Here is a 27,460-nt window from a genome sequence, read left to right as displayed (position 1 = left end):
CGCCGGCTGGAGGTGCCTTTTGGGAGGCGGCGGCGGGAGGTGACCCGGGACTGGCCCGCGGCCGCCACCCCGCACCGGCCCGGCCGGCCCCGGGAGCGCGTCCGGCCCGGCCCCTGCCCGGCATGGCGGGGCTGCGGGGGGGCCGGCCGGCGCGGCGTTCGGCCCGGGCTGGCGGCAGCAGCAGCAGCGGCGGCGGCGGGTGCTGCTGGGCACTGCCCACGGGGCTGCTGTGCGCCTACGGCTTCTTCTGTAGCGTGCGGCCCTCGGAGCCATTCCTCACGCGGTACCTACTGGAGCCGCACAAAAACCTCTCCGAGACGCAGGTACCGCGGCCCGGTGCCTGTATTTGCGTTTTCCTCACAGTACGCAGGGGCTGGGGCTTAACGCCGTCGTTTCTTTTTTTCTCCCTAGGTCTTCAACGAGATTTACCCTGTATGGACTTACTCCTACCTGGCACTGCTGTTCCCGGTGTTCCTGGCCACAGACTACTTGCGGTACAAGCCCGTGGTCCTGCTGCAGGGCCTGAGCCTCATCGTCACCTGGTTCATGCTGCTGTATGCCCAGGGGCTGCGGGCTGTCCAGTTCCTTGAGTTCTTTTACGGGATCGGGACTGCCACTGACATCGCCTATTACTCATACATCTACAGTGTCGTTGATATCAACCTGTACCAGAAGGTCACCAGCTACTGCCGGAGTGCCACCCTGGTGGGCTACACAGTGGGCTCAGTGTCCGGGCAGGTCCTTGTGTCTGTGGCAGGATGGTCCCTCTTCAGCCTGAACGTTATCTCCTTAACCAGCATCTCCGTTGCCTTTGGCACGGCGTGGTTCCTGCCGATGCCGCAGAAAAGCCTTTTCTTTCACCACGTCTCAAGTCAGGAGCTCGGTTGGGAAATGAAGGTCATGGACTGTAAAAATGGATCAGCTGTGCAAGATCATCCCAACGTGCAGAAGGCACCCGGCTGGGAGGATGAGACAAAAGTTCCCTTAAATGGAGAGGGTCATTCAGCAGAGAAACAGGTGAGTTGTGCCATGGGTTTACATCAATAGAAGATGCAATACCGATGTGATTTGCATACCTGTATGTGTATATATGTATGCGTGCATATGTATAGGTATAGGTACACAGCAGCAGAGTTGTAATATCTAATAGCAAAAAAGTATCCCTTTGCTTATCTAACTTCCTTATTTATGGCACAGGAAAATTAATTCCCGGCTTCCTTTTGTTGATCAAACGTGGTAGCCTGCTCATTAGTTTCTCTGAAGTTGTTCTGCATGTCTCACAAAGCTGTGATGAAGATTCTCCAGGTGTCAAACTACTGTTCAACAGTACAAAGCAAGCAATATCTCTGGGGCACTTAAAAATTGTGTATCTCTCCAGATTCTGTGTGTGTTTCTGGATGCACCCTGTGACCTGCAGAAAAGAGGCAATTCTTCCTGCACTTGGCATTTTTGAAAACCCTTGTTACTTACAGCTGTTGTGCAAGTTGTGCAGTAATAAGCTGTGCAGTAATTGGGTTTTCTTTTATGATCCTGGAAGGAAGCTGCAGTAGTCCTTGAGAGTACTTAGAGACTGACATAGATTAATTATTGTGGGACAGAACATGGCTAAACCACAAAAACACCTTTGCATAGTAACAGCTTAATGCAGCCCACGAGAGTGCCGGGGTAGTGCCCCAGCTTGTGGCTTTTGTGGACTGCAACCTCCAACAAAGTCACGTGTGTGGAAACAGGCGTGCAGGTGCCCTTGTTCAGCGTTGGGACGTGTTTGGTCCCGCGGGGTGACGAGTGGGCAGCCTCCGGTGTTGAGGCTCCACGCGAGGGTGCAGCTGCAGGCTGGGCAGGTCTGTGCCGCACTGCAGTGGGGCAGTGTGGGTGTGTGAGGGGATTCGGGGCCCTGGGAAGAGTTCAGCCTTGCTCCTCGGGCTGGAGGAGGCTGTGCTCGTTCTGAGAACAAGCCAGAAAGTAAGTGTGGCTCTTGGTGTAGTCAGCTAATGGGTATTTCAGTTAGCAAGTAGGCCCCTGTTAGCTGGGTTGGGGGAGGCAGCACCCAGGGCCGCTTTCAGCCTCCTCTGGGTACAGCAGGGAATTAAAGGTATTAACATTCCAGGGACCTAATCCTGCCCCGTCCAGTGCAGTCCTGTGTGAGCAAAAGTATTTTTAACTATGTTATACTTGCATACTGAAGGTTATTTAAGACAGATTCTGTGCCAATAATGACTAAGGCATTAATATTGCTTATGCGTCCCATTTGTTTATCTTGCTCCCATTCTGTGAGAGCCAGGGTGGTTCCAAATTAATGGTGAAAATTTTAAAAAAATGAGCAAGTACACTTGTATAACTATTCAGAGTTCAGTTATACCAGGTGCTAAGAGCTGAAAGGCATTGGAGTGTGATGATAGGCCTTCTTACTAAGGTAACAGCAACTATATTTAGCAAACATAAATGAATGGCTGTAGGAATAATTGTACTGAAGAAGCGCTGCCAGGTGGTGGGAGGATGGATGGGTCTTTCTGGCTTATCAGGATATGCTTGGGTTGGACATGTCAAAGCATTTTTTGCAGCACATATGGCAGTTCACTTCCCTGGTTCTCCTGCCCCTAAACTTGAGCTTTGTGTGAACCCTTCTGTGTGGTAGTTACATTGCTAAAGTTGCCTTGCTTCAAGCTGCTCTCTTCCCAAGTTGTTCTGCTGGGCTTCAGAGGAATGGCACCTGGGTGTGAAGCAAGTGGGGACTGTGTGGTGTTTAATAGAGATGCTCAGAAATCTGTGATTCTTTGAGAGGTGGAAAAAATAGATTTTGAGACAGATAGGCTATGGTCTTTTGGAGGTTTTAGTAGAAATGCCTTAAAATAGGTTTTATTGCTCATGGAGAATAGTTTTTCCAAGGTACACACTGCACGGTTCCCTGAGGGGAAGGGCATACTGCCAAGAGCCCAAAGTTGCTGCTGCCTGGAAAGCGCTGTGTAACTGGATGTGCAATGGCCCAAAGTGCAATAGCTCAGTCCTGTGACCTTGCTGTATGTTTCCCTACAGGGAATCCAAGCTCAAGGGGGGCAGAGGTGCTGGGTGGGCCTCGGGGGCTTTGCCCAGTCTCATGTGAAGTAAACACTGCTCTGACTTACACAAGAAGGGTCTCACCTGTCTACAAAAACTCTGTCTGTGCAGACAGAGCTGCTAGTTATATTTGCTGCAAAGTAAAGATACACTGATTTCCTCTGCTCCTGTTGGCATAAAGTGGTTTGGAACAGGACTGTAACAGCCTATATAGATAAAATGCAATGTTCATTTGTTGTCATCTCCTGTTGCTGGAAATGATCCATTTTCAAAGTTTTTTTCAAACCTCTTCATGGGTCTGCCCGCTTTTGTGCTTTTTCTAGAAAAATTTGGAGGGGAAAGTTTCATTTTTATCTCATGGCATTTGTCAGAGCACTTGTATGTACAGGAGCTGCTGTTTGTGATGAAGTGTGCAGTGGAAGTAGCTTCCATTTCTCTTCAGATCCCCAGGCAACATCTTTCACATTCAGAGCCTTGGCAAATATGAACAGGGGTAGAGAGCGGTGTAATGAGATTGCTTCTTTGAATATTTATAATCCCTGAATGCTACTACTGAAAAACCCCTACTTATTTGTGGGGAATAAAGTACTCCTCTGGTGGCTCTCATGTTCTTTGTGCTACTGGATTTGATTGAGTTTGGACCAGGACTTATCAAAAGTGTCAGTGATGTTTTGCCTTTATGATTTGAATGACTGGCTTCTGATCCTGTCTGGTCAAAGTGGATATAGTGTCCTGTTCTCCCGTCTCTTTTCTATGGTACCCTTCAGTTGCTCACATAGTATCTCTAACAACTAGCAGTTTCTGCTCTCTGTGTGAGAAAGCCAGAGACTGAGAGGGTGCCTGGGACTGAGCCCTTTTTCTGCATGTAAGGGGACAGCCCTGGTTAGGGCAGAGACCCACTGCTGGGACTGTGGCATGGGGAAGCTTTTCATCCATTACTCCGTGGGGGTTTGTGCCCAAGAGGGCTACTGTCACTCACCGGTAATCAGACCACTTGAAAGGGGCGGCTTTGTGAAGCAGTGTCAAGTATTTATAAAGAAAAACTAACATTTCTCTCCCCTTCCTTCTCCAGTCTATGCAGGAGCAGAAAGTCGACATCGTAAAGGTGCTCAAAGATCTCTGGCAGGATCTCCTACAGTGTTACTCCTCCCGGACATTGCTCTGCTGGTCGGTGTGGTGGGCACTGTCCACCTGCGGCTACTTCCAGGTCATCAACTACGCTCAGGGCCTGTGGGAGATGGTGCTGCCTTCTCATAGCACAGAGATCTACAACGGTGCCGTGGAGGCGGCCTCGACGCTGCTAGGTAAGCTGCTGGTATTGCTCCTGCTCTGCTGTGACAAACACCTCATGTCTCTCAAGGTCACCGGAGCATGGTTTGGAAAGTCTTCTCCAAGCATGCAGGAAAGGCAACGCTGGCATTTGGGATGAGTCTTCCCTGATGTGTGTGTACAGCATTCAGTGTTGAATTGGTTGCTGCACGCAAGCCTGATTCTTGTATGTAGGTGTTTAAAAGGAGCCTCCCAAGTCAGTCTTCATTCTGAAATATTTGGCAGGAGGCTCCAGACCTGTGGGTGACTGTGTGCTTTTGGCTGCCACTATTGCAGTGAGGTTATGCTTGTTTTAACTGCTCAAAGTCAAGCTAAGGGTCCTATGGCTTTAATAAGTTGTTTTGTTTTTTTTTCCCTCTGGCAGCATAGGGCACACATGATGGTTTCCTGTACACATGCAATGAGCCACATTTAGTCATTTCAGCACTGTTAAGCAGAAAAGCTATTAAGATGAAAGAAGTTGCTTGACTTGAAAGGGCCAGGTAGGTTAGTCAAAACAAACATTTGTTTATTCATTTTCTTAATACTGTTCCATTACCAGAACTAGGACAATACCTTTTTAATATAGCTAACATACCCCTGCAGAGGCTTTCTAGGTGTTGCTGCAGTATGTTGCTTTTCTTTGATGGAGTCATCATTCCACCATCTGCTGTAGACATCACCTACTTGGGGCAAAAGAACCCAAGGTACACAAACAAGGATGGCTTAGTACTTTCCTGGGCATGCTTAGCTTCCTCTTGGAGTTCAGTGGGAAGCCATGGCTGGTTTCTAGTTCTAAAAGCTTGCCTACCACCCATTGTCAGTTGGGTTTGAAACTGTTTACAACTTGATTCTGAAGGCTTTGGCTGTTAAACTGCCTTTTGTGTGCTAAACAGCATGCAGTCATCCACTGTTCCTCCATTCCAGCACCATGCTGTGGCTCTTATTTCCTGTTTGATTTGGCTTCCTCTACTGTCCCGCCTTGGTCCCAGGAAGGAGAGGAATCAGTATCAAGGGCAAGAAGACCCACAGCATGGCTAAATGAGGGCAGATTTAAAAAAAAAACCCAAAACATGGAGTATTCTTCAAACCTTGTTATAAACATCTTTCATATTAAGGTCCTTTTTTTAAAGGCCTGTGAAGAATGGACCTATTGGAAGAAAAGGTGGTTGGCACTAAACTCTTGCAAAACTGAAGTTTTTGGTTTCCCATTTTGATCCTCTGGTATAATTTTTATAAATGGTTGAATGATTTGGGGTGATTTTTTTGAGAGCAAATTATCATCTGTCCCTGAAAGAAATAAATTCTGGTTGACACAGATTCATTGCTTTGAACAAGTAATAATTTCAAATAAAAGCTTGAAGTGTATAACAAGACTGGAAGGGACCTGTTTAGGATAAGCATCCAGTGATCTGACTTCCCAAGCCTTATTGCAAATGCTCTAACTTCTTCTGTTTTCCAGTTTGAATTTGTTAAAGAGCAGTTTATATATCTCTGACTTTATGTCAAGGCTGTATTTTAGCACAAAATTGTCTCCTTCTGGCCTATCTTTTTTGTACCTGTTCTTTGCTCTGAGCCAAAGAAGCCAAGCTTTTCTAGTTGTTCTTTGGTAAAGTTAAGCTCTTTGTTCACTCTGTCATCTTACTAGTCCCTCTTTGTACCAAACCTGGTCTGAGTTGCATTCTTTTGAAAGATGGGTGACCAGAGCTATACTTGGCTTTATTCAGTGAGGCCACAGACTTGTAGAAGAACATTAACACTCTGTACTTTTCTCCCTGTACTAGAAATACTTTGCCTGGTACATCCCAGATCTGATTTGCCATTTTTTTATGGCTCTCAGTCATTCTATGCTGTTATGAGCAGTGTTCGGCAACATTCATGTAAGATGCTGTTGCCATCCCTGTCTGTACTTCTGCTGCCCTGCAGAAGGGTTTGAGTAGAGCATGGTGACTCATGTAGCTGCCAGTTTCCTGTCCTAGGCAGGATAAATAGAATTATAGAATCAGTTTGGTTGGGAAAGATCTTTAAGATGAAGTCCAACTGTTAACCTAACACTAGCAAGTCCACCACTAAACCATATTCCCGAAGAACCTCCTCTACACATCTTTTAAACAGCTCCAGGGATGGTGAGTCCACCACTTCTCTGGGCAGCCTGTTCTACTGTTCCACAACCCTTTCTGTGAAGAAATTTTTCCTCATATCCAATCTGAACCTTCCCTGGTGCTACTTGAGGCCATTTCCTCTTGTCCTGTCCCTTGCTACTTGGGAGAAGAGACAAACAGCCTCCATGTTACAACCTCCTGTCAGGTAGTTGCAGACAACAATAAGGTCTCCCCTCAGCTTCCTTTTCTCCAGGCTAAACAGCCCCAGCTCTCTTAGCTGCTCCTCAAGTCTGATGAGCTCCAGACCCTTCACCAGCTTTGTCCTTCTCTGAACTCTATCCCGCACCTCAATGTCTTTCTTGTAGTGAGGGGCCCAAATCTGAACACAGGATTTGAGGTGCAGCCAATTCTTTATCCATCAAAGAGTACACCCATCCAGGCCGTGAGCTGCCAGCTTCTCCAGGAGAATGCTGTGGGATACAGTATCAAAGGCTTTACTTAAGTCTAGGTAGACAACATCCACAGCCTTTCCCTTATACATTAAGTGGGTCACTTTGTCATAGAAGGAGATCAGGTTGGTCAAGCAGGACCTGCCTTTCATAAACCCATGCTGACTAAGCCTGATTGCTTGGTTGTCCCATACTTGCTGTGTGATGGCACTCAGGATGATCTGCTCCATAATCTTCCCTGGCACCAAGTTCAGACTGACAGGCCTGTAATTCCCCAGATCCTCCTTCTGGCCCTTTTTGTAGACGGACGTCACATTTGCCAACTTCCAGTCAACTGGGACCTCCCCGGTTAGCCAGGACTGCTGATAGATGACTGAAAGTGGCTTGATGATCACCTCTGCCAGCTCCCTCAGCACCTTGAATGGACCCCATCTGGCCCCATAGCCTTGTTTTGTCCAAGTGGTGTAGCACGTCACCAACAGCTTCCCCTTCGATTATTGAGGCTTCATTCTGCTCTCTGTCCCTGCTTTCTGGCTCAGGGGGCTGGGTACATGGAGCACAACTGGTCTCACAATTAAAGACTGAGGCAAAGAGGCATTTACTACCCCAGCCTTTTCCTTGCTCTCTGTTACTATGTCCCCTCCTGCATCCACTAAACAATGGGGGTACTCCTTAGCCCTTCTTTTGTTGCTAATGTATTTACAGAAACATTTTTTGTTGCCCTTTACAGCAGCAGCCGGATTCATTTCTATTTGGGCTATGACCCTTGTAATTTTCTTCCTGCACAAATTCATGGTATCCTTGTAGTCCTCCTAGTATTGTTTCTAGTGAGGTCAACTGACTGTTAAGCTGCATCCTTGCACCTTCTGGTGAATGTGTCAATCCTTTATCAGATTGGGATGTGAAACCACTGAGTCAGCTGTAGGAGTCTAATTGGAGGACACGGATTGTATATATTTTTATAATTAGGTGTCTGGCTGATATAACCTTGAGACATGGGGGGAGTACAAATTCATGAGTTGCTACAAAATACACAGGGAGAGAGATGTTGAGTATTGGTTCCCAGATGTCAGAATTGCTGAGAGAGTAGAAAAAACGCTCTATGATATAGCTGCTTCTTACATTGCAAGATTTTGCTACTGGGGAATCCAGACTTTCAAAGAGCAAAATGTCAGTCAGGTAGTGTCACAACAGGCACCAGAAAGAAGAATTTAGAAGGGGGAAATTAATTCCTTTCCCTTGATATAGCTACCTTCTTCACTAGTCTGCAAGATTGATATGAGGTCTGACATGGTTGCGGTCTTGTACACACTGAGGGTACATAAGGAGCCTTCATGCGCTTGAAGGATTTCTAAGCTAGTAGGCCAGCTAAGGGCTACAAAGAGCTTAGATGCTGTACTGTAGCACTTCTGTACAGTGCTCAAATGCTGAATACAATCCTGGTTTTCAGAGATCTCCAGTAAATCTCACTTTGTCAGTATGCTGTTTGTCTAGTTTGCTGTGTACAGCAGCATCATTATGCTGTTGATTGCTATTTGGCTTGTTTGCAGAACAGGGCCTACTTCAAGTGGGAATATTCTTTTAATGTAATATGCATTTGGGCTTCTCAGCAGTTACAGCTGTGACAGTGCATGAAACACACCTTGTCTACTTTTTGAGTTGCATGAAATATCACACACTTTCCATCTTGTGATCTGTATTCTCTCCCCATCCCCCTCTTTGTAAAATCCAGCAGGGGTTACAAACCTGTTCTGGTTGTGAAGGATTGTTCTTGCACAATCAACAGTGTGTGATTGCAGCTTGTCATTAGGCTGCATCCCAGGAGATGTGGATTTGGACTCCTGCTTTAATGCTTACAGCCCAGCATGAAGATGACAGTAAATGTGGGTTTTTCTGCCTCCTGGGAGAGAGCTCTAACAGCTGTGTATCGAAGTGGGTAGTGCCTCCTCCCACCCACCTCCCCTAAAGCACCACAAAGTAACTAGCTGAGTACTTCTGAGAACCAGGGTTTGCATTTCTCTGTAGCCCAGCTGACAACACTGGATCTGAGTCCTGGGCTGCTGTGCTTCTGAAGCCAGGGAGGACACTTCAGAGGCAGTTTTCTCCTGTAAAAGTCAATGGGAGTTTACAGCAGGTTACCAGGTGAGGAGGAGGTCAGGAAGGAGACCTGCTAAGGTGTCCACATTAGTGTCCTTCACTTCAGTTGTGTTTGGCTATTAGGGGCTGTAGAGCTCCTAATACGCAGTCTCCAAATTGCTCTAATTGCAGTTTCTAACAGTTATGCTTTCCTTCCCCTCACAGGAGCTGTTGCAGTCTTTGTTGTGGGTCACATAAAAACATCCTGGGCAATGTGGGGTGAAGTGGCACTTGCCCTGTTCTCCTTTCTTATTGCTGCTGCTGTATATATCATGGACACTGTTCGTAACATCTGGGTGTGCTATGCATCGTATGTTGTCTTCAGAATTATCTACATGCTGCTAATCACCATAGCAACGTGAGTATCTCTCAGGGTTACAGCTGTTGTGAAAACTACATATTTTCCCTGTAACTAGAGTCTTGCCTACCAGGAACCTGGATATCTGTTGCAAGGGTTTGTGTTGTGATTCAGTTTGGAAACTGAGGCAGAGAGATATATTTCACTGGCAACCTGCCCAAGCGTTAAAGTCTTATGACATTAAAGTGACTATTTCTAAATATTAGAAATCTAGGGGACTGTTTTTCATAAACATGGCTGGAGTTAAATGTCAGCTGATGTGGAGAGGACAATCCTTTGCTTATGTTGTAGTGTCAACTTTCCCTAACCTGTAGGGAAGAAAACTTCTTTGGTATTATTTGTCACTTTAGGGAGGAAAACACAGCTGTTGTTGATCTACATGTACATAATCACTACAAGATAGCTCAAGCACAATATGAGGGGAGATGCTGGAACTGGTAACTGCAAAAGGAGTTCTGGTCGGAAGGATGTGGGAGGTTATGGACCATGCTGCAGGAGGCTGATGCTTTGAGATTGCCAACAGCTCTCTGGGATCAGAGCATTGTTCTATCTTCTCTGTGTGACAAGGCCCTTTAGGTGCATAGGACACGAGTGCTGCTTCAGTAAAACTGAGACCCACAGAGCTCCCAAAGCTTTCTTTTAGCCTTTTAGATGTCTGTGGGTAGTCTCTATGCTAGTCTGTCATGATCCTGTTTAGAGAAATACATGGTCAGTGTGAGGTAATTTCAGCTGTGGAAAATACTGGACCGGTCTGTGTAACTCTTCAGATTGCATAGTCTTCTTGTCCAGAAGTGTTCCTCCTATTCTTGCATTTCTCTGCTTTTTGCTTGTCCTTATATTTCTGGTCACTCCTTTCTTTCCAGGTTCCAGATCGCTACAAATCTCAGCGTGGAGCGGTACGCCCTGGTGTTTGGGGTCAACACTTTCATTGCCTTAGCACTTCAGACTCTGCTCACTTTGATTGTTGTGGATTCCAGTGGGCTTGGGTTGGACATCTTCACCCAGGTATGATAGACTCTTTCAACTTTACTGATGGGAGGAAGGAAGGTAAATTGAGGTATAAAGCTTCTCAGCTACCTGGTTTTGGGTCAAGGGTTTGCTGACAGAGACATAATCACTGATTTCTGAAATTTTAGAAGTGGAAGGGAGCTCCTGTGTTAACTTTGTTACAAATTTGGTAACTGCTCGATTTAACCACTTTTTCATTTTCTTTCCCCTTCTCTGCAGTTCATGATCTATGCCTCTTACTTTGCGGCCATCTCACTGGTGTTCTTGGGCAGTGGCATATACAGTATAATTAGAGCTTACAGAAGACAAGAGCAGAGGCAAAGCAGATCTCCTGAAAGCCAGTAGTGCACCAAGTGAAGACTCTGGGTGGCTACATATGAAGATATAGGTCTGTTTTTTTTATATCTGCCTTTTCTTCCCAAGGCGGTCACCTTAATGGTATTTGATCCATATTTATACTATATTAGTAGCACATTTTAGAAGGTAAATGTATTAGCTCTTACATAAGTAAGAACAAATATCTTCTTTCTAAAATGCCTTTTGTTCTTCTGTTGCATATATGGGATGTGCAGCAAAGAACAGTAAGTTTTCTCTGAGAATTAAAGCCTTGAGAGGTTTTTAGTTTAAGGCTGTGCATCTGGAGGCTGCCATTGAAAAGGCAGCTTCATGATTGCCTAATCAACCACTACCCTCTGTCAGAGGTGCTGCTGCAGGGCAGAAGTGAGGGCACACTAATGGACCTCTCTATGGAGAGCCCCAGGCCTGGCACAGGAGGTGACCATAGGCCTGTGCTCTGCGCTGTGGCTCTCCTGTGCCTGCCCAGTGATGCTGGATGCTCCGATTTGGGATGTTTCTGTGTACGCACGTGCTTCCTTGAGCTGCTTGTGCTGCTTCTGCTGTTCCTGTCTGTTCCCCCTGCTGCAAGAGTTTTATCATAGCTGATCAGGGTGCATCCCCAAAAACTGGGGTGACTTGTGATACTGATGAACTGACTATCAGCGGCGTGACTTGTGCCGTGAAGGCTTGTGCCCAAGGGCCTGTAGGGATGGAGAGGAAGCTTAGTGGGAGTTCAAGTAGACAAAATGCTAAGCTGAGGGTCCCTTGAGCATCCTTGCCTTTGCCCTTTAGGACTGCAGATTCCTGTGATTGCAGAAGTTGCTGCTGGGGGCTGGGCTATTTCAGTAGGATGGTGGATGTTAGTATAGCAATGAAAAGGAAGGTGACTTGCAGGATTTTAAGCTATTCTCTGTAACCTTGGAGACTCATGACTGCAATGACTAAATGGACACCTTCAGTTATGGTAGTTAGCAGGATGAATGCCTGAGACTTTGAAAAATGTTAATTTCTGGTCTGTCATTTTTTTTTTTTTTTTTTCCCCCGTGTTTTAAAATGCCATTACATTTCTGGTGGGTCTCTGTCCACTAGTTCTACCTCTTCTTCCCACCTAAGCAGGACAACGAATGTTTGGGGTGGGCAGTTTTTATTTTCTCCAGTCTGAGCAATTTTGGACTTGCCTCATAACTGGTTTTTAAAAGTAATTTAGTCTTTCCAAATTGCTTCAGCACTGGAAAGGAGTTGCACAGGGTTGTCCTGGGTTTGGGCACCTGGATACTAAAGCACCACAAGTGGCACAGCAGGAGATATCTGTCGAGTATACTGTGGCAATGCCTTTGCACTGTTGCTGTGCAGGTTGTGATGAGTTTAAGTGTACAGGAGGACTGGCAAGGGAGTGAGGGAGTCAGAGCCTGAAGAAGCAGCTTTGGTTCACTGCTTGCTTTTAGTGCCATGGAGAGAGACTTGGCAGCATCAAGGTTGGGCAGGCCTCTCTCCTCTGGCTGTGGCAGCTACGGCCTTTCTCATTGTTTCTGTGAGCCTCCACCTTTACTATGCAAGGTGAATGATAAATGTGTTTGGGATGTGCTGCCTGGGGAGCACTGCCAGGCTGACTCCTCAGGGGAACACATTCCCCAAAACTTCCCTGTGTTTGCAGCCTGCCTTCTAAAACATCCCCCTAAACACAGGGCCTCAGCTCTACTGGCATTTGCACAGGTAAACATAACTGCCTTATCCTGAAATGGAAACTTGAAGCTACCCATGTACATATTCCTTTCTTTACTGTTCTTTTTTTGTTTGTTTGTTTTTTTAAAAAAAAAATAATCAGAAGCCATGAACTGCTAGCTGACAAGCTGTCCTGAGAAAGAGATAGTAGCTACATATCCTGTCCTTTGGGTTCCTTGGCCTGATGGCATTTGCAGCAAGGTAGCAGGAGTAGGCGTTCAGCACTCATGTCTAGTGACCGAAAGAAGCAGCTCAATTTTAATCACATATTTCATACAGAGTACAAATCTTTGGGGAACAACCCAGTTATTTAAGAGTAAAAATTAACTAAGGAATTACAGCAATAACAAGTATTTTTCTACCAAAGTGATGAAATTGTGGCAACTGTGACGGAGATGCATGCTACACTGTGTACATCTTCAGGGCCATTAATGTATGGAAGCCACACCTGGATGTAGTTCAGGTTCCTATGCTGTGCCATTGCTGTGGTGATGAGGTGACTGTAGAGCCTGACTGGAGCTGTATGCAGAGTTACTGATGCCTGTGAAATTCTGTAAACGTGTTAACATTGGTTTCTAATTGAATAGCTATTTTTGTTAAATAAAAATACTGAGTTATCCTGTGTGGCCAGTGTTTGTTTTGTGTTTTTGATACCTTGCTAATCTACAGCACTACTACTGCAGGTTGTTTTGAGCATCTTTCTTACAGAGAGGGGAAAAAATACAGGACAAAACATGCCAGAAGAAACGAATCTTCAATAAGCTGACAATTGTTGGCTAGTTTGTGTAGGTTTGCAGAACTCTGTGCAGGTGTCTTGCATTGAGGATCCTTAATTGCTGAGCAGTTCAAAAATGCCACTCTAGTTCCAGTGCAGACTGGTCCAGTGAGGGAAAAGATCACTCACTGGTGCAGGGAAACCCTGGTCAGGATGCATCAGTCTCACTGAGGCTGACTAAGGGAAAGTGGGTGTAGGTTTGCCATGCAGGAGGACCTTTCTGTTTACATCAACCTAATTACAAAATTGAGGCCCTAAGGAAGAAAACCTGTGAACTACCCATCCTGGCACACCCACACTTGACTGCTTGGAAAGTTCTCTCTATCTTGTACTTCTAGAGAAGCCTTGTACCTGACAGTACGGGCTGGACTGGAGGGGAAAGTGCTCTCTGAATATTTGATGCCAGTTTGATGTAGTTTGGTTTGGGTAGTAGCTCAACAAGCCTTCTGCATAATGCCAAAAACAAGAAAAAATGGATGGTCTGGGGGAAGGGAGACCTAGGGGGAAAGATGCTGTTCTTACAAGCAATGCCTTGAGAGCTTTATTGCTGAGGCAGGAAGGACTGTCAGCATGTTAGGCTTGCTCTGAATTTCATTCATCTGCCTCTTCTGGCTGAATACAGGAGTGAGCTGCGCAGGGATACCAGCCTGAGCTTCTTGACAGTGCAGGAGTTTAAAATCTCTGCTCGCATAGGGCAGGAAGGCAACTAGTAGCTCCTATAGGTATAGCATTACCCTCTAAGGTGGAATCAAGTGTTTCACATCTCTGGTGCTGGTGAAAGGTGTTGTGACAAGAACCCTGAGGCTTCTCTTGCCTGAGTACCGAGTGTGAATGGTAGCAATCCTCGTTGCTCCTCTCATTGCATCCTGCCACACCAAGGAGAGCTGAGAGAGCTGAAAGGGGACACCCAGCTACCGTCAAGGAGCTGAATTCCTGCATTAGCCACACAGCACATGGGGTTTGATGTAGATTAGATAAATACTGCTTGTAGCTCGGGCTGCAGCTGTTTCTTTGTTCCACTTGATGCCAAGAGCTGCTGGAGGTGGGTGTTGCCGCTGAATCTATGTCCTGCACCAGGCTTGCTGTGATATTGGTAAGACATGGCATAGCTCCTGGGCTTTAGGGTCACTGTTAGGGGGAGAGGCCAGGGCTTATTTTGTCCAAAAGGTGGGGACCAGTAAGAGCTGCCAGAGGCTGCTGTTCCAAGAACAGCACTCACTGCTGTCCCCCCGGTCTAGCACTAGCTGTGACAGCCCACCATGGTATAGCAGGGCTATATTTAACCATGCTGTGGCTGTGTGCATGTGTGAAACAAGCTGGCTGCTGTGGCAGTGCTTATGGGGAAAGGGAGGGTCTCTACATGGAAGTGATTACCTTTTTTGCCTCGATCGGTGTGGTCGCAGCCAAGTACTGGGAAGGAAAGAGGGACTGTGGTTATGGAAGGGGCATGAGATTGAGAGCTGATCCCAGTGACTCTTGACAGTGTCAGCTGTTTCCTATACAACATATAAAGGGTGTTAAGGTACCTGTTTAACATTGCTCTGGAGTTGTTATGCAGCCTTTGTCAAACATACTTGCTTTGCATAAATCAGTGCTCCCTAAACACGGTGTCTGATCACATTAGTAACACAGAAAAGAGCAACCAACGTGTCAGGGCCTGTCCGTGGAGCCCTGTGTTTCCACTGTGTTTTTTCATGACTGTGTTCCATAGCTCCTTCATGGATGGGAGCATATGAAAACCTAAATTTAATGACATATGGGTTAATGAATACTTGCATGAATTTAGGTTGACCTTAAGATATCATTAAATTATCATTATCAAGCATCACAGCTTGACCTTCCAGCAATGGGGTCTAATCCTCATTTTACAATCTCATGGACTTGTAATTATTTGAATAAAGCACTTCTTGTGAATGAAAGGGGTAGTACTGATGTGTAAGATGAAGATTGCCTTATGATAAAAGCAGAGCATAAAGCTTTGATATTGTGCCTAGATCTCTTTGTTTTAGTCTGCTATGAACTTATCAAAGCCACCTGTCTGTGAAGTGTGGAAAATCAGAAGTTCAATGTATTGTCTTCAAGCACCGGATAAGTGCATGACCCTGGGTGAGGTCAGTGGTTGAAGTTTTTCCAGGTACAGCAGGAACCATTGCCAAGCACGTACCTGAGTGCTATCTCAGCTAAATATCATGGAGCCCTTTCAACCCACCAAAAACAGTGTCAAACCCCATTTTGCTTTCTGGCTGTACGGTGTGGGATTAGCAGAAACCTTGAGGTTGTGGAGCCCAGCCTCCTCCTCTGATGTGTGGCCTATGACAGATGTCTTCAGAGACCTCCTGAGCACCACCTTGAAGGGGTTTAGCTTTCTGCCCTGTGTTACTTTGAATGAAAGGGTAACTCTACCTGCATTACTCTGAGACTTATCAACAGGTAGGCTAAGTCTATTTATGGCTGTTTTCTGCCCATATTTTCTTTCATTAGTATTAACCCTTTTGTGCAAGGGTTGTGCTGCCCTCTGAGGTGTGCAGCCTTCTTGTGCATTTGTAGACTGTCGCCTTTTGCTTTGCTGGGCCACTGTATTCAAAACCAGAGGCCATGGCTGTGTTTGGGCCAGTGTGACGGGTGCCATGTCAGTGTTGCCAGCAGGGATGACTCCCTCCCTCTGCCCAGGGCGGGGCCATGCTGCTGCGGCTGCACCCATGTGCTGGCAAGGGGGCTAAGGAGGATCATACGCCAAACTGTGGCACTGGGAGGCACCACACAATGCTGCATGAAGTGGTGGAGGCACCATCCCTGGAGGTGTTAAAAAGGCATTTAGATGAGGTTCTTAGGGACATGGTTTAGTGCTAGAGTTGGGTTATGGTTGGACTTGATGATCCTGAGAGTCTCTTCCAACCAAAATGATTCTAAGATTCCACGGGCCTTGGTCACCCCAGAGGGCTGCCAGCAGCGTTGGCTGCCTCCCATTGCCGGGAGCTGCCTTCACTGGGCTGAGGGGACCATGGAGGCGTGTTGCTTGCTGGGAGCAACCTTGGTCTTGCACTGGTGCTGCGGGTGGGAGTTGAGGCCGCAACATGAGCCGACATTTGGAAATGGTTTATCATTTTTTTTCTAACAAGCAACCTTATCTGCTTCCCCTTGAACTGCACTTAGCAGGGTCAAGCCAGCGGCTTTCTCTGCTAACTGGTGGCAACACCAGCGACTACGTTGATCCCAATGCTTTCAGAAGTCATCAACATGTTTAGCCAGCTGTTCACACACCACGGTTGCTTCTGTGAGGCCGGGCAGCACAGCCCTGCCCTCTGCAAGGCCCTGAGGGGCTGCAGCCATGGCAGCCCCCGCCTAGAGCCACCACAGACAGTGTCTTGCAGAAGCGCCTCCGCCCCATGGTGAGCCATCTGCATGCTCTGTGGTGGGTCTGGTGGTAACACGGCTTGTTATGGGACTGCTGATCACGGGGGCACAGCATCCACGTCCTGCAGGGCTGTTTGGTCCTCCACAGAGGAGGCTGTGATGTCCCACCTGCCGCCACAGCCCTGCCGCTGAGCCTGCTCCGTGCCCAGGAGGGAGCTCAGGGTGGCTTTTGGTGGCTTTTTTTCCAGAACGAAATTAATTTAGGGTGTTTTCCTGTTGTGTGTGTGTCTTTTTGTTTGTTTCTATGGTGTTTTTGTGTGTGTGTGTTTTTGTTGTTTTGTTTGTAGTTCTTTTTGTACTTCAGAGTAATAGGAGCAATGTCTGATTAATGCAGAAAGGCGTCTCTTCGGAGATGCGGCGCTGTCTTTATTAACAAAAGCTCAAATTTTGACACCGCTAGCTTTTGGTGTGATCAGGCTGCTCATCGCCAGCCGGAGCATGAATAATACAACACAAAACCTGCCGACGCTCAGGCTCCTCCCTAGCAGGTGCATAATTTAACAGCATCGGAAGGCTTTTCTCCGGGCGGGGAAAGCCGCCTGCCGCACTGCTGCCTCTCTCCTGGGCGCTGGCGGCTGTTGGCCCCCGTCACTCCGCGTTCTGCTCCGCTTTAATTTCCGAGGGTTCAATGAAATTGTGCGCGCAAAGGGTAAGAAAAGCGCCTCCTCCCCACGGCCCCTCGGACCTGAAAATGGAGGGCAAAGCCGGGTTGGGGGGTGACGCGGCGCGGAGGCCCGTCTCCATGGCAACGGGGCGGGGCCGCCTCGCGAGCGCGCTCGTGCCCGCAGCCGCCTTGGCACCGGCGGCAGAGGAGAAGGTGCGGGCGGGGGTGGGAGTTTGGTCCTCGGGGGCCACCATCGGCGGTGACCGTTGCCGCAGGAAGGTGAGCGGGAGGGGCGGGCCCCGCTGTTGCCGTGGCAACGCCGCCGGGCGCACCGGCGGGGCGGGCGGGGCTTCGGCGGGCGGTGCCACCGGCACCTCGTCCCCCCGGACCGGGGGGAGCAGCAGCACGGACCTGGGTGAGCGGGGTGTCCGGGGCAAGCGGGGCCGGCTCCCGCGGGGAGCCAGTAGGACCTGTGAGAGGCACGGCGGCCGCGCCTGCCGGCTTGGCCTGGGGGCGGCCCAGTCGCGAGAGGCCGCCGCCAGCCCGCACACGGCCGGCCTGAGCGCGGGGCGGGCCGGTGAGGGGCCGCCTCGCCCGCTCGGGGTGTTGGTGGTGGTCGCGGGGAGGCGTTGCGGCGGGGAGCGTCGTTTGCCGAGGTTCGTGAGCAGAAGGCGCCCGCGCTAAAATGCGGAGCCGGGCGGTGCTGCTCCCGCCCGCGGGGCTGGACGTTCCCCAGCGTGACATGGCTGGGTGGGGGTTTATGAATCTGCATGTGTGGACGTTTTGGTACAAACGGGCAAAATAACAAAATCCAGTCACAGTATCTCTCTTGTTGTGCCTGTGCCTGGATATAACCAGGTAGGGGTGTTACTAAGCTTTGCAGAACAATTCAGTCATGGCATATCCCCACTAATTGGAATAGCAGATGAGAATGATGGCTTGAGATTTTCTGAATGGTTTTGTCCCTGTTAAAGCTGAAGCACTTTAATCTTTACTCCATAAGACTGTAAGCAGAATAGAAGCTGATTCAGGATTTAGGAAACAAGGTCATTAAACTGAAATTATCTCTTCAGCCATGACTATGTTACAACAGAAGAGGCTGATTTTTATGCTGCTGCCCTTTATTATATGTCATAAATAAACTGAACAGTTTTCAGCATTTGTGTTAAGTGCCAGAGACTGACATGAGCATGTTTTGTCAAAGGCACCGTTCAGCTTTGTAGCTTTTGCATCCACTTACCATAATGATGAAGACATTAAAGAGAAATTGGTCTTTTGTGTGGAATGTGTACTAGAGCAAAATAATTTCTTTAGGAACCCAGGTTCATGTCACACCCAAACCAAGGATATTTTTGAATGAAGGGGCGTTGCCAAGCAAAAGGGATTACATGTCACATGAGAAGAGGTGCATGAAAAACATGATGGAAATAGGGTGCGGAAAGCCAAGGCAACAGTCTGAACAAATTTGAAAATTTAAACTGAGAAGTCTAGAGTGATTCTTGTGGCAAGTGGTGGCTAAAAATAAGTGAATTAGGAGAAAAAAAATATCAGATTTTCTTGAACAAAATATGGATCAAACAAAAAACCCAGTTTTTATAAAGTTTGTATACAAACAAGTTTGCAACAAAAGTGCCCAGCTTTATTACCATTCTTTCCTTTTAAACAAACCTTGACTAAATTTTGGGGTCTAAAAGAGCAGTGCTCTTGTCAAACATGCAGTCTTGCTGTTCCAGGGCCATCCAGACTCAGAGCTCTTATATCCCATATTGTGTTGCCATATGCTAATGCTGTTATTGGAATCTTGTAGTATGTTGTGAATGACATAGATTTGTCCTACTAGAGAGACACTCAGAAGTGGCACTCGCCAGCCTACAGCACAAGGTGCAAAGAGAATAGGAATGTTGAATAATCAACATTTCCTTAATTTATGTTCCTTTTGTAAACAGTAATAAATGAATTAGGAAAGCAATGATGAGTGGCTAAAGCTGTAAACATTGCAGAATCGGGTGTCTAGGCTGATGTGTGTCTCCACGTGTCTTCAGATGGAGACAGATGCCTTCAATGGAATGAGCTGAGCTGAGGAGTGCAGGCAGTCAGCCTGGACCCCCCAGCACTGGTATTTAAGCGCTCCCTTAGGAGCCATTGGTACCTGCGTGCCATGCAGTCCAATGATTGTTTAAAAAATTCAGTCCTTACTGAAAAAAAGGTCATAGGTAGGCGCTGGGTAGAGACTCGAACTCTTGTGGGTTACTCTGAGCAGTATTTATTGTAGAAGATTCACAGGAACAGCAGTGTTGGGTCACCTCCTCAGAGAGTGACAATCATACAGCAGTATAACTAGTCATTATATAGGGTTCTAACAGGTATTGTGTAACTAAGCAAAATTTATCACTGTCTATCACTGTCGATATCTATCACTGTCGATATCCTCAGGTTCCTTCCGTTCCAGTGGTCTGCGGGTTCCACTTCTTCTTTCTTGGCAAGTACCGAACGACAGGTCATCAGGTCGCAGGGCTAGCTTCTTTTGAAGTTCCACCTGTCTCATTTGTTATCTATAGTTCACCAGTCTAGCAGAGAAATCAGCAACCCTAAGAATAGCATTTATCAATGTCTTAACTAAGGGTACAAAGCAAGCATAAGGTAACCACGCTCGTGGTTCTGGGTCAGGACTATACAGGGGACAAGCTGAGACTTTCAGCCTTAGCAGCACAGCTTATAACACTGATATAGGCCTAAAATCCTAATTTCCTATTTTCCTACAACACTTACAGTGGCTTCTCTTTGGTTTCATCGTAAATATGACTATATCCAGCCTGATTAACTGCCTGCTGGGTATTTCCCATTATTGCTTTCCTGAGAAATTCAAACCAGAACTTAATCTTTTTCCCAGCAGTCTCAATTGGTACCTGTGTGACTTTCTTTATTCCTAATACTAGTGAAGGTGACATGGTTTGAAAGCTAGCTGCTTGTAAATGTTTAGCCCCTCTAGGAGAAGGTTCCTGTCAAGAGTCCAGTGAATGTCTTCTCATTTGGATGTGTCATTTATGGGAAGCTTTTTGGTAATTTGATCCACTCTAAGCCATAGCGTGGATCTTCTAAGACTTGTGTGTCCTACATCTTTGCAATGTAACTTCACACAAATCAAGGTTTCTTTAAAGGAAAATGGGCCAGGCAGATATAAAACAGCAATGTAAAACACACCTGGGAGCAATGAAATCTGGAAGTACTTCTAATGAACATAAACCAGTGTTCTCTTTGTTAAAGGATGAGACTAATACTTAAGAGACCATGAGTTCTAGTCTTAGCTCTGTCAGAGATTCTCTGCAAGCCATTGAGTAAGTCACCTCAGTTTGCTTTGACTCAAATCTTTCCCTGGTAGTTGGAGCGGGAAATGCCAAAACCAGTCATGTTTATAAACCATTAGTGATCCTTAGTTCTGAGGTGCTGTGGCACTATCTAATGTGGTTGTATTGATACTGCTCACAAGATGGATGTGGGTGCCATGAGAGATATCCACGTTCTGTATTTGTGTGTCACTAGAGTTTTAAAACATTTTTTTTCCCCTCTCATTTTTATAGTATTGCTGTAACACATCAACAAAATGAGTGAAAAGGAAGACCAAGGAGATCCAGAAGATATGGTTGATTTAACAGAAAGTGGAGAATATGAGGATGACTTTGAAAAAGACCCCGAATTGCTAACTAGTGAAGAAGAAAAAGAAAATCTTGGTGAAAGAGAGGTATTTGTTAAATTAAATGCTAGTTGTCTTATTTAGAAGACAAAATTGAGTAATATTTGCAATCAGAAGCACAAAATTAAATATGGTTTGAAATGTGTAGATATATTCACTAAATTTTGACAAGGAAGTTTGTTTGGAATTAATTATAGTGAAAAATAATTGAGTGAACTGGTTAGTTTTATTATAATTTCCTTAAAACAGAAAATTCGGTGTTCATTGAAAACAATATTTTTGTTTCAATAGTACTTCTGGGTTCCTTTAACAGTGTGTGCAACACATGTTTGGGTTTTATGCTGTCAATGAATGCTTTACTATGCAAGCCATGGTTAGTTAAACTTTGTGCAGATATGACCATGGAGAGTTGTTAGCGCCAAAAAAAGCTATTAGTTATGACATGCACAATTTGACAGCCTGTTTAGAATTCGGGTAGTTAGTACTGCGCTTCTCTCTCGCTATTTCTTTTCTCTTTCTCTGATACTGTTCTTTGTTGGCACTAGTTTATTTTAATTTTTTTAGAATCCTGAAAAAAATGAAGAGGATACTGAAGCACAAATTGTTAAAATTGTGGACAAGTTTGAGCAAGACAATGAGGAAATGGAAGAAAATCCAGATCAGCTTTTGCAGGCAGATGTAGATGCGAAAGTGAGATCCCCCAATGAAGAGAGTTCGGAATCCAGGTCTGATATTAAACAGAGGTACCATGTATCTGATACTGATAGTGAAAGCTCTATCCAGGAATCCAATCTGGAAAACCAGCAGGAAGTGGATGAGGACGAGGATGAAGAAATAAAGCGTTACATCTTGGAAAAGATTGAAGAAGCCAACAAACTCCTGGAGAATCAGGCTCCTGTGAATCAGAACAGAGAACGGAAATTAAAATTTAAGGATAAGCTGGTAGATCTTGAAGTTCCTCCTCTAGAAGATGCTGAAGTTTGTAAAATTGACCTTGCAAGAGGAGATGATGTTTCAAATAGGCTATCTCGGTTGCATATTTCTAATGAAATGGGACAGGAAAGCACATCACTTTCACCACGTGCTGGCAAGGATGAGGAAAAGATGGATGGTAAAATCCTAGTGGAAAAAGATGGGAAGTTCGAACTCTTAAGTTTACGTGATTTTGAAGGCCAGGGCTTTTTGCCCCCTATAAGTGTTTCTTTTACTGATATTGAAACTCAACATATGTCTCCAAAATCTTCACACTACAGTCCTTTTGACACTGTCTCTCGAATGAAGGAAGTACCTCCAGTAAGACCAGGAGCACATTCTTTTTCTCCTGGGCAAGAAGATTGTGTGAATTTCCCTAAGCCTCCATCTAACCCTAAGTGTCGTCCAAATTCTGCTGTCAATGCTGCAAGAGGTCTGGGAAGACAGAAGACTCCACAGAGAGTGCAGTCTGCAAATGTGCCTGTGAGAAGCTCCACTTACTGTCTTTCTCCCAGACAAAAAGAATTGCGGAGGCAGTTAGAACAAAGAAAAGAAAAACTGAGGAAAGAGGTAAAAATATAGAGGCAACAAGTAGATCACAGTGACCGTCCTGTTCTGCTTCACAGAGACCACATGTTCAGGGCATTTACTCCATTTTTCCATGATAAAAGGGGCAGCAATAATGATAATAGTAATAATGATAATCCTCTGGAATTTTTACAGAATGTCTCAAAACTGGTTTCCTTAAAAGAAAAAACAAAAACAAACCCACAGTGGCATAGGGTCATGCCTTGCTTACAGGAGAAATAAAGTAGTTGTTTAATATATCCTTCATAAATAGGCCTTCTTCTGCTATATTGCACTTACTGCTTTTGCTTATTGACTCTCCTTCTTCCTAGGTTCCATTACATACAGGCCCACTGTTTACTGGAATGTAGCACGTGGTATCGCATCTCCACAGATTACACTGCAATGCAGGATGTTAACCATAGTAATGCAGGTGCACACCTGGGTGCTCATGAAGTATGTAATAGGCAATTATCATCTGGGAGAGTGTTCAGTCATAAAATAAGATTTACACAGGAGAATGACAGAGAACTATGAACAAAGCAGAGTATGTTTAACATGTATGGAAGATACAGCTGACTTAAAAAGTGGGATGCCTTATTGCTTGTGTAAAATGCATGCAGGTGAAGTCACATTGACCAATAATATAACTGGATAATTTTTTTCAGTGTAAGTTTTGCATCAGTGAGTATTGTAAGTTTTCCCAATGAGTTTGTTGCAAAGTAGGTTATTTCTTCCTTTTTCTGTTGGTGGATACTGCTTTTCCTTCTGATTTCGCTTTACCTGGGTGCTGTGCAGAGGACAAAAAAAATATATATTCCCAGTAGTGAGGCTGTTCTTCCTATACCTATAAAGGGCAGTAATTTAAAAGAAAAAAAAAATTATTAGAAAATCGAATCAGTATTTTACTTATTACTTGGAAAAAAAAAAACCCTTTTAAATCTTTCTTAGCTCCTTAATCAGAAAAACAAATATTTCATGGAGAGTCATCCTCTGACAGCTGTAGCAGGAACTTCAGAAATCTTTACCAAAGATGTGTGTAGCTCTATAAAAAGAGCATGGAAGCATCTACCATTTTTCTGTGCCATGGTGTTCTAAGTAAGCTGGCTAAGTGGCTTCAAAGTTGCTTTCCACCCATGGAAATAGGTCTAGCCTGCTTTATCTGAAAAGTTTGCTGACGCTTAGCTCAGTAAGGAGGGGTAAGAGACGTAAAGAGTTACTGTCTTTGTACACACAAGACTAGATCTCTTGGCACCACACTCTGCATATTTAATGTAAAAGGTAGTGTGGTGGAGGTAAGGAAGGTTATTTTCCTAACAGTGTGTGCTAAATCTCTTCCCCTGTTGGCTGCCTTACGAAAAGGTAAGATTGCATTACCTTATTTCTTCATTCCTGAATGGAGTTCTTCCATTCTGTGATGGATTTCACAAGCATGAAACATCTCTTGATATTACTGGAATCCATCTGCTTCATTTTGGTGGGGTTTCTTTCATTTAAGTAAATTACAAATTGTAAATTTGAAGGATAGTCTTAAAGATGTATGTAGGTGGGAGAAATGTCATCTCTTTGCAAGAAGTAATAGATTCCTCTGAGTGTTGAAAGGAATGGGGATTGTAGCTTTTGTGTCAAAGAGAATCAATACCTGGTAAAATGTTCTCATCAGCTTTCTGAAACATTGTTTGAAAACCTTTCTCCTTCTAGGTACTTGTTGTTAGCTAAAGCATGATTAATAACTACAAAAACTTTTCTCAATTTTGTAAAAATAATTTCCTTTGTAAACTTGGAAAAAAGTGTTAAGCTACTAATACTCTCTAAGTAAATACATTACAACTTCGTGTCCAGAAAAAAAAAATTAAAATCCTTATTTAAAAGGGTAGTGCCTGCAGTCCATAGGTAGTTGAATATCCTTTAGGGTTTAGGCAACTCAAACCTGAGAATTGCATTCATTTTTAAAATGTATCAGTTTAAAGTGATTTTAAGCCAATCAGAGCTATTGTGCAGGCTTTATTTTCAAAGTCACTTATTGCTACCGCAGTGTCTGAGTTGAGATGTATCATGGAAGTGGAGGTAATTACAGAAAGGGTTTGACTGAGAGTATCTGAATGTAACATGAACCACAGAAGTGCTCAAACTTGTTTCTTCCTAGAAGCAGTATCAACTATGATGCAGTCTTTGAGTATTCCTGTTTCATCAGTACTTGTGTGTGTCTGTCACATAATTCAAAGGGCTTATTCATTGTCTACAAAGGCCTTTGCAGATTATGATTCTCTTAAAAACTAAGTTTATTCACTTTTCATTCCATTCAAGGAAGAAGAAAGGAAAAGAGAACAAGAAGAACAGAAGAAAAGAGAGAATGACATGGTTTTCAAAGCTTGGTTACAGAAGAAGAAAGAACAAGTGCAAGAAGAAAGGCGAATTCGTCGTGCAAAGGAGCTAGAAGACTTGAACACCAAAGTAAGATCTCCCTAATGTAGGACTGAGATCTGTAGTGCTCTGGTTAGATAGGAAAACCAGCCTGCATTCTAAGCCTGCGTTCTTAGCTAAGCATATGAAAAGTTACAGTGATAGGAAATGGTTTTGCTACATTGTTTTCAGTGAAGAGCTAGATTGACTTGCATGTTCAGGATTGTTCTGCGTGGCAGGGTGGTTTGCATTATAGAAGCTGCATGTATGTACCCAGTAGCTCTAGTATCACAGGAGACACAGGGATGCCCCTTTTTATCAGGAGAATGGCTTGATTGAACCCTGCAGTGAACAAACAGCTAAAAAATGCTTTCAAGTATGTTCCTTACCATCAGAACTTGTTGGCAAGCAGTTAATGCGCGTGACTTGCCTAAAACCTGAAGATTCAGATGCTCTGTTCTAAAGTACCTCTGCTTGCAGTGATGGCCTTAAAAACCTACAGTTAGTATTTTTTTAAACCTAGTGGTTTGAATGCTTGCTCATGTACATATTCCATGCTAGATTAGCATATGCTCTAATTTGCTTATAAAGTATGTTTTACGGATGGGAGATGCCAGCGGAGTTCAAAAAATTATTATAACATGATTAAAATAAAGGTCATTTAATGATAAGACTTGTGTATATATGTCTTTTTTTTTTTTTTTAAATAGGAGAGGAACAGGAATCCAGAAGAAGCCTTCAAGTTATGGCTTAAAAAAAAGCACCAAGAACACATGAGAGAAAAACAGATAGAAATGTTGAGACGCCAAGCTGAAGGAACTGCTGTTTTTCCGAGAACAGAGGAATGCAACAGAGCCTTTAAAGAGTGAGTGTGGTCATTCCTAGGGAATCGTATTTGAAAATTTTGTAGTCCATCAGCTTAAGACTGTAGCCATTTTATGGTACGTCTTTAATGCTGTAGTCCTGAAATTATCAGAACCTGAGATAAATAGTGAATTGCTTCTGCTGAAAAAGGAAGATTCTTTTCCCTTCCTCCTTTTGCCTGCTCTGGACCTGGCTTGGGTTGATTCAGTTCATTTAACAAGCAGAAAGTTAATCCAATATTCCCCCCCCCCATCTTGAGTCCATGAATCAAATCCTCTCAACAAAAGCAGGAAGGTTAAGATGGGTGCAGAAGCAGGAGAATAGGGATGGAAAAGTAGTACCTCCTGTGTTCAGGAGCAGCAGGCTTTTAGACTGGCTCAGCCACGATACCTAACTTTATCCTACAGGACAAGGTGACTAGTTATATGGGGGCAAATCTCCTTTGAGCAGGTGGAGTAAAACTTTGATTTGCAGCTGTCAGTACTTTTAGTCCTGTTTCTGTCTCCACAGATGGCTAAAAAGAAAGAGAGAAGAAAAAAGAGCGGAAGAACTAGCTGCTAAAGAGAGAGCAAGGCAACTTAGATTAGAAGCCAGAAGAGCAAAACAGCTGCAGAACATCTACTGTATTAGTTCAGAGCCTAAATCCTTTTGCTTTACAGACTATTACAGTTGAAAGTTTGATGTAACCCCCAAGTTCTTGGTGTCAGCCTTCTTAATTTTTAAGGTTTGAGATTTTGCTATTCACAGCTACTGATTTTTGTGGTGTTTTTAAAGCTTTCAAGCAAGTATAACAATTCCCTTCACTGACAATGATTTTACTACCTATTTATTTGTAATTTTGTTGAAAAGCCTGCTTTTCTGTATTACTCAGGGATCTTCTTGGTTTGACCAAATCTAAATGAGTATGAGATCTATATGCAGGTTTCCTGCCTTTAAAAGGCACTTTATACTCAGCTCCACCATGAATTCCCGGATGCAGGCTATTGTATAAAATGTTGAATTTGAATGCTGTATTAATATTGCTGTTTGCTGCTGTTTGTGATAAAGACTATATAAGGTGTTACGTTGTTGGAAAATGCTGTTTCTTGTACCACTTTCTATTCATCTGCTGACAAGCTGTTAATCCTGGCTAGACCAGACAACTCTTTTATTTTAGTTCAGGGAAAGTAGTTATTGGAAGGCTAACATGTATGTGAATGTGCAGTAGTTTCTGAAACTTATTTCTGTGAGTCATATTTATTTGTTTTCTATTCCATGAAATTAAAAGGCTCAATGAATGATGACCTTTACCAATATCAGGGAAGCTGGATTCCTTGTATACATGTCCATGTTTACTAAATTTATTATAATAAATCACATCACCTCACCCAGCTGAATTGTGAACTCTTGTCAGAGAACATGCTGAGATCACTCATGAAATCAAAGTTAGTGGAAGATGACATTCTGTCCAGCCACATACCCAACAGATTTCACAATCTGGCCTTGTTCTTCCATTTTTGCACATTCAAAAATGTTTTCTAGAAGTACTGTAGCAGAGAAAAGTGTAGTAGATGCAAAGAAAGTTTGCCATTAGTATTTTTCTCATACCATTTTGGAGATAGTTACAAGCATATTGAGAGTACTTGCGTTTGACCAGAGGGTGTTGTGTCACAGCTTTTACCAGCATAGGTAAAGGGGAGGGATACAAAATGAAAGTT

The 27,460-nt window shown here is 44.6% G+C and overlaps 2 protein-coding genes across 3 annotated transcripts; both read left to right on the top strand.

Annotated features, from left to right (window-relative positions):
* Positions 1-21,006, top strand: SLC19A2 (solute carrier family 19 member 2). Of its 2 annotated transcripts, XM_021299609.2 has the most exons (7): positions 3-323; positions 412-1,017; positions 4,127-4,358; positions 9,215-9,407; positions 10,271-10,412; positions 10,635-10,803; positions 20,845-21,006. In XM_021299609.2, exons 1-6 carry the CDS (start codon positions 123-125, stop codon positions 10,758-10,760), a joined length of 1,500 nt encoding a protein of 499 aa, XP_021155284.2. In that variant the 5' UTR covers positions 3-122; the 3' UTR covers positions 10,761-10,803; positions 20,845-21,006. The 2 variants fall into 2 exon arrangements, with proteins under 2 accessions (XP_064906004.1, XP_021155284.2); XM_065049932.1 differs by lacking the exon at positions 20,845-21,006 and having other exon boundaries at positions 1-323; positions 4,136-4,358.
* Positions 20,845-27,133, top strand: CCDC181 (coiled-coil domain containing 181). Its single transcript, XM_005511470.4, has 5 exons — positions 20,845-21,005; positions 21,522-22,499; positions 24,804-24,950; positions 25,610-25,764; positions 26,274-27,133. Exons 1-5 carry the CDS (start codon positions 20,868-20,870, stop codon positions 26,434-26,436), a joined length of 1,581 nt encoding a protein of 526 aa, XP_005511527.1. The 5' UTR covers positions 20,845-20,867; the 3' UTR covers positions 26,437-27,133.
* The last annotated feature ends 327 nt before the right edge of the window (positions 27,134-27,460 follow it).

This window comes from Columba livia, chromosome 1 (assembly GCF_036013475.1).
Source record: "Columba livia isolate bColLiv1 breed racing homer chromosome 1, bColLiv1.pat.W.v2, whole genome shotgun sequence".
In the NCBI taxonomy this organism is placed as follows: domain Eukaryota; kingdom Metazoa; phylum Chordata; class Aves; order Columbiformes; family Columbidae; genus Columba; species Columba livia.
The sequence above is the reverse complement of the archived record's forward strand: the minus strand, read 5'-3'. Positions and strand labels throughout refer to the sequence as shown.

Excerpts from the sequence above, each read along its gene's own strand:
- SLC19A2 (XM_021299609.2), top strand. The coding sequence starts at position 123 with ATGGCGGGGCTGCGGGGGGGCCGGCCGGCGCGGCGTTCGGCCCGGGCT. Across the intron at positions 4,359-9,214 it reads GGCGGCCTCGACGCTGCTAG|GAGCTGTTGCAGTCTTTGTT; the intron begins GTAAGCTGCTGG and ends TTCCCCTCACAG. Across the intron at positions 9,408-10,270 it reads CTGCTAATCACCATAGCAAC|GTTCCAGATCGCTACAAATC; the intron begins GTGAGTATCTCT and ends CTTTCTTTCCAG.
- CCDC181 (XM_005511470.4), top strand. The coding sequence starts at position 20,868 with ATGAGTGAAAAGGAAGACCAAGGAGATCCAGAAGATATGGTTGATTTA. Across the intron at positions 22,500-24,803 it reads AAGAAAAACTGAGGAAAGAG|GAAGAAGAAAGGAAAAGAGA; the intron begins GTAAAAATATAG and ends ATTCCATTCAAG. Across the intron at positions 24,951-25,609 it reads TAGAAGACTTGAACACCAAA|GAGAGGAACAGGAATCCAGA; the intron begins GTAAGATCTCCC and ends TTTTTTAAATAG.